At 70.0% G+C, this 6,440-nt stretch overlaps 1 protein-coding gene across 1 annotated transcript; it reads right to left on the minus strand.

The window, feature by feature from the left end:
• Positions 1-777: 777 nt before the first annotated feature.
• PPP1R18 (protein phosphatase 1 regulatory subunit 18) lies at positions 778-6,434 on the minus strand. The gene is made up of 3 exons (XM_055792578.1): positions 4,500-6,434; positions 2,300-2,506; positions 778-1,999 (listed from the first exon to the last, which is right to left on the minus strand). The coding sequence occupies exons 1-3, from the start codon at positions 5,478-5,480 to the stop codon at positions 1,646-1,648; spliced, it is 1,542 nt and encodes a 513-aa protein (XP_055648553.1). The 5' UTR covers positions 5,481-6,434; the 3' UTR covers positions 778-1,645.
• Positions 6,435-6,440: the final 6 nt, after the last annotated feature.

The raw sequence follows: 6,440 nt of genomic DNA on the forward strand, positions 1-6,440 counted from the left end.
AGGACACGCCCTCTGCGCCGGGCCACACACCCCCCCGCAGTTCTCTCCCCACCCCCGCACCCTTTATTGGCTGTTGCATGCACCCTGCTGGTGCTCGACATGCAAGCCACGCCCCTCCCATGCTGGCCACGCCCCCCACGATGATGGCCACGCCCCCGAGACCCCACCTTCACACCTTTATGTCACCACCCCCCCCGAGACACGCCCCCTTCCGCACAGTTCCCTCCCCCCCTGCAAGCCACGGCCACTCCCCCGGAACCACGCCCACTCTCCCGGGGAAGCCCCGCCCCTCACGGGGCAGCCCCGCCCACCTTGTCCCACAGCTCCCGCGCGAAGGCGCGCACACGGGGGCTCCTCCACCCGTAGCGCCTCGGTTTCCCGCAGCCGCTCCAGCAGCTCCTCCACGCTGCGGCTCCGCCGGGCCAGCGCCACCAGGAAGGCGGGGACGTGCCGCCCGCTGAGCCCCAGGAGCTCTTGCAGCTCCCCGGACACCCACCGCTCCAGCGCCCGCCGCCGCCGCCGCCGCCATGGCCGCGCCACTTCCGCCTTCCCTCCGGGCCGCCGTAGGCGCGAGCCGCCCTCCGCCAATCGCCGCGCGGACCGCCCCCCCACCGGCCTCAGCCAATCGCCGCGCGGACCGCCCACCGCCCTCAGCCAATCGCCGCGCGGACCGCCCCCCTGCCGCCCTCCGTGCGTGCGCCTCTCCCCGGCGGCGCACTTGCCGCGCTAACCGTAATAGCGCGTCGAGCCGCGCGGTTCAAAAAAAGATCAGCCCGCCCTTGTACAGCTGCCCTCAGCCGCCTGGCCCTGGTGCCACCAGCCCGGCTCACGGCAGCCGCCAGCCACTTTTTATTGTCACCTCTCGCGGTACAGTCCTGGTAACAGCAGAAGCAAGCTAAAGGCTTCGCTGCCACGGCAATGGGAGTAGGCCGTGGGCTTCAGGAGTAGGCCACAGGCTTCAGTAGGCCTCGGGCTTCGCCACCACAGGAGCAGGAACAGGCCTCAGGCTTTGTTGCCGTGGCAACAGGAGTAGACCACAGGCTTCGTTGGCACAGGAACAGGTGTAGGCCTCTGGCTTCATTGCCGTGGCAATGGCAGTAAGCCGCAGGGCTCCATTGCCCTGGCAACAGGAGTAGGCCGCAGGCTTCGGCCCACACCACCCTCCATCATTTTGTCTCCCCTCAACCCCTGCCGCTCCCGGCTGATGGCGGCTGTCCCCAGGGCTCCCCCATCCCTTCCCGGCCACCCACCACCATCTCACACCCCCAGCCTGCCATCGTTCCTCATCCATTTGTCCTCTGGCGGCCATTTATCCTCCCTCGGCCCTTTCGGAGCCTCCCTCCTCGGCCGTCCCCTCCCTCACCTCTGGCCACCAGGGATAAATCATATCCCCCTCCCCACCCTCAACAAAAGCCCCCCCCCAAGCCCCACCCCCACCCTGCAGAGCCCCGCCCCTTATTAAAAGAGCTTTGCCCCTCCCCCTCCGGCTAATACTGCCATGGCTTTGCCCCCCCCCCCCCTTCGACCCAGTTATAACTGGGCCTGGCCCAGTTCCTAACTGGGACAGCTCCGGTTGACCCAATACTGACAAAGTTGCCCCACCCTGGCTAAAAAAAAGCCCTTGATTAGGCTAAAAAAAACCTCGTTAAGGATAATTGCCCCCCCCCTCCCCCCCGCAGCTGCTAGAAAAGCTACAAAATAGGGAGAGAAGAGCTGGGACCCCCCCAGAATCCCCCCACGGTGCCCCCGGGGCAGGGTCTCCACCGCGGCGACAGAGTCCGTGTGCCCCACCCCCAGCCCGGGACAGTTTGGGGTGGGGGGGGTGTCCTTGTCCGTGTGTCCAGCCCTGTCCTGCCCCACTGTGGGGGTCCCTCGGGTCCGTTCCCGCCCCCTCCCCAGCCTCTTGCCGGTGGGGAGGGTGTGGGGGTCCCAGCACGGCTCCCCCCCGCCCCCCGCCCCCGTGGGGCAGAGGGCCGGGGTTACCGCCGGCAGGACTCATCTGTGGGGGGAATGGGGGTTGAGGGTGCAGGCATCAGAGCCCCACCCCCCCAATTACCCACCTCACCCCCCCATGTATCCAGAGACCCCCATTACCCCCCTCAGCCCCCCCCTCCATGTATCCAGGACCCCCCCATCACCCCCCCTCAGCCCCCCTCCCATCTCCAGGACCCCCCATTACCCCCCTCAGCCCCCCCCTCCATGTATCCAGGGCCCCCCATTACCCACCTCACCCTCTCCAGGTGACGCAGGCACATTGTGTCGTGTGTGTGTCCCCCCCCAGCCACCCAAGGACACTCACCCACAAGCAGGGCACGGGCTCGCAGCCCCCCTGGCAGCCCCCCGCACCGGGGGGGGGTCGATCCTCATCCTCATCTTCATCGGGAGCTGAGGGTGGCCCAGGGGAAGGCGGCTCTTCGGGGGGGCCCCAGGCCGCCAGCGCTGCCCCCCCCTCCGAGGGGTAGCAGAAGGTGCGCTCCAGCTCCCGCTCGCTGAACCAGATCTTCAGCTGGGGGGGACATCGGGGGGACATTGGGGGGACAGGGACACCCCCCGGGGATGGCGTCACCCGAGGGTCCCTCTGGGGATGGGGACACCCCCGGGGATGGGAAGGGGTGGCATGGGGACACCCTGGGGACACCCCAGGGATGGGGACAGCACGGGAAAGGGATGGTATGGGGACGCTCTGGGGACACCCTGGGAATGGGGACACCTTGGGGACAGGGACATCATAGGGAAAGAGGTGGCATGGGGACACCCCGAGGATGGGGACACTACAGGAAAGGGGTGGCATGGGCCGGGACGCTTTGGGAACAGGGACAACCTGGGGACACCCCTGAGGAAAGGGTTGACATGGGGACACCCCAGGGATGGGGACACCTTGAGGACAGGGACATCATGGGGAAAGGGGTGGCATGGGGACGCCCTGGGGACACGCTGGTGACAGAGTTGCAGGAGGGGGTGGCCTGGGGACACTTTGGGGACAGGGGCAAGCTGCGGACACCCCAGGGACGGAAGCGCTGGGGACAAAGTCACCCTGGAGTCACCTGGGGCTCGGGGACACCCTTGGGACACCCTGGGGGACCCTGTGACCCCACCACGTCCCCCCCCCCCAACAGGGGGTTCCCATGGCAATTAATCCCCCTCCCTGGCTTAATCGTAATTAACGGGAGGCTATTAATGAGCGGGGGAGGTCTGGGGGGGGGTGGGGGGGGGCGGGGCCAGGGGGTCACGCGGCCCCCAGGGGGAGCGGGGGGATGGGAGCAGGATGGGGGGGGGGTGGGGGAGGGGGGTGTCACCTCACCCTGCCACCGCGGGCGGAACCGCTTCCTGCCCCCCCTCCCCCATGGTTCCTGTTTTTGGGGTGCCCCAGAGGATTCCTGGGTAATGCTCGTGGGGGGAGGGGGGGGGTCACCCTTCCCTCCCCCCCCCCCCCCCCCCCTTGGTTTAACCACCAGACCCCTCTGCGCCCCCCCCATATCTGAGGGGCCCAGGTATCCGGGCCCTGCCAAAGCCCCCCCCCCCCCCCCAAAAGGGGGGGGATGTGGCCGTCGCTGCTTCCGCAGGGGGGTTGGGCGGGGGGGGAGCGCGAGGGACCCAGCGTTGGGGTGCCCACCCCCCCCACTCCACCCCCCACCCCCCCAACTCACTCGCTCTTGCTGCTGGGGGGGCGGGGGGGGAACAGGCCCCCAGACACCCCCCCCGCCCCCCACTGGGCTGCCCCACATGGGGGGGGGAGGGGGAGGGGGGGACACCAGGGGTAGGGATGGGGACATGGGTCAAGGAGGGGACAGGAGGGGACAAGGGATGGGGACATGGGTCAAGGAGGGGACAGGAGGGGACAAGGGATGGGGACATGGACCAGGGATGGGGACAAGGGGGTCCAGGAGGGGACAGGGATGGGGACAGGAGGGGACACAGACCAGGGATAGGGACAAGGGGGTCCAGGAGGGGACAGGGATGGGGACAGGAGGGGACACAGACCAGGGATAGGGACAAGGGGGTCCAGGAGGGGACAGGGATGGGGACAAGGGGGTCCAGGAGGGGACAAAGATGGGGACAAGGTGGTCCAGGAGTCACGACCAGGGATGGGGACAAGGAGGTCCAGGAGGGGACAGGGATGGGGACAGGAGGGGACACGGACCAGGGACGAGGACAAGGGGGCCCAGGAGGGGACACAGATGGGGACAGGGATGTCCAGGAGTCACGGACCAGGGATGGGGACAGGGAGGTCCAGGAGGGGACACGGATGGGGGACAGTGACAGCTGTGGGGCTCCAGGAGGGGATGACGGGACGGGGACAGGGAGGGGGCTCCCAGAGGGGACAAGGATGGGGACAGCGCGGGGGTCGGAAGGGGACTGGGGGGGGGACCAGGGATGGAGCTGGTGGGACCTTGAGGGGCCGGAGGCTCCATGGAGGGACCCAAGGGGACGTGGAGGGGCCAGCGGGGACCGTGGGGGTGACGTGGGGGGGAGGGGGGGGACAACGGGGGGTCCCCTACCTTCTTGCGGTGGGGGTCGTTCTTGGCCAGGCAGGAGCGGGGCAGGGCCAGGTACCCGCCGATGACCTGGATCTCCTCGGCCGTGGGGGTAGCGCTTCTTGGGGGGTCCCGGGGGAGCCGCCGGGGGGGGGGGCGGGAGGTGCCGGGGGGGCAGGGACCCCCCCCCCTCAGGTCCGTTGGCCGTCGCCCCCCGCCGGGGTCGCACCGGTGATGGTGTTCCCCGCTGCGGCGCTGCAGGGCCGGGTGGGCCGGGGGGGGGTCGCGGCGGGGAGCCCCTCGCATGGCCGCCGGCCCGTTGCCCACCCCCCCCGAGCGGGGCCACCCCCGCGCCGCCCTCGGCACGCCCCTGCGCGGCTGGCGCGGGCCGCCGTGGGCGGGGTGGCCGCCACCGACGCCGCCGTGGTCGCCACCGTGGGCATGGTGGCCACCGGCGGCGCGGGGGTGGCCGCGGGGGTGGCGGGGGCCGTGGTGGGCCCAGAACCCTTGGGGGACCCTTGGCCCTCGGTCAATACCGGTGACCTCGTGGCCAGCCGCCGTCCCCCTGGCTGCCCGGTGGCCCCTGTCCCCCCTGGTGGCCCACGTCCCTCGACCACCTTCCAGCTCTTGACCATGCCCTTGACCGTCCCCCTGGCCCTCGAGTGTCCCCAGGTCCTTGGTTGTCCCCAGAGCCTCGGTTGGCCCCGGGCTGGTGGCCAACCCGTGGCCCTTGACCATCCTATGGGTCTCGGCCACCTGCTGTCCCTCAGCTGTCCCCTGGCCCTCCACCGTCCCCGTGCCCTTGGTTGACCCCCAAACCATCAACGGACCCGGGGCTGGTGGCCGACCCACGGCCCTTGACCATCCCACGGGTCTCGGCCATCCCTTGTCCCTCAACCGTCCCCAAGCCCTTGGCTGTGCCTCGTCCCTCAACTGTCTCCAGGTCCTTGGTTGTCCCCAGACCAGCTGTCCCCGGGCTGGCGGCCACCCGTGGCCCTTGACCATCCTACAGGTCTCAGCCGTCCCCTGTCCCTCGGCTGTCCCCACCCCCTTGGTGAAGCCCCATCCCTTGACCGTCCCAAGGCCCTTGACCGGCCCCCCGTGTCTCAGGTGTCCCAAGGTCCTTGGTTGTCCCCTGTCCCTCCCCCGCCCCTGGGCTGATGGTCAGCCTGTGGCCCTCAGCCGTCCCCTGTCCCTCGGCTTGTCCCCACGCTCCTGACTGACCCCCGTGTCTTGACCATCCCCAGGTCCTTGGTTGTCCCCAGAGCCACAGCTGACCCCGGGCTGGTGGCCGACCCGTGGCCCTTGGCCATCCTGTGGCTCTCGGCCACCTGCTGTCCCTCAGCTGTCCCCTGTCCCTCAAGTGTCCCCCATACCCTTGGTTGACCCCAAACCATCAACTGTCCCCGGGGCTGGTGGCCAACCCACGGCCCTTGACCATCCTATGGGTCTCGGCCACCTGCTGTCCCTCAACTGTCCCTTGTCCCTCAACTGTCCCAATGCCCTTCACCACCCCTCGTGTCTCCGCTGTCCCCCAGGTCCTTGCTTGTCCCCAGAGTCTCAACTGTCCCCGGGCTGGTGGCCGACCCGTGGCCCTTGACTATCCTGTGGGTCTCGGCCACCTGCTGTCCCTCAGCTGTCCCCACGCCCTTGACCACCCCCCGTGTCTCAACCGTCCCCCGCACCCTTCGTCGCCCCCAGGACCCTCAGCCGCCCCCGGGCCGGTGGCCGACCCGTGGCCCTTGACCCCCCCGTGGCTCTCGGGCCCCCCGCCGCCCCTCCGCGCCCCCCCGCCCCTCACCCCCCTCGTCCCCGGAGGTACGGTGGCGGTCGGGGGAGGGTGGCAGGGGGGCTCTCGGGGAGCCCCTTCTGTGCTGAGCGAGCGGGCGGGGGGCCGGGGGGCAAAGCGGCTGAGCAGGCGACTGACCCGACCGCGGGGGGGTTCGCTCTCCCCGCAGCGCTCCA

Source organism: Falco peregrinus, chromosome 21, assembly GCF_023634155.1.
Source record: "Falco peregrinus isolate bFalPer1 chromosome 21, bFalPer1.pri, whole genome shotgun sequence".
NCBI classification, from domain to species: Eukaryota; Metazoa; Chordata; class Aves; order Falconiformes; family Falconidae; genus Falco; species Falco peregrinus.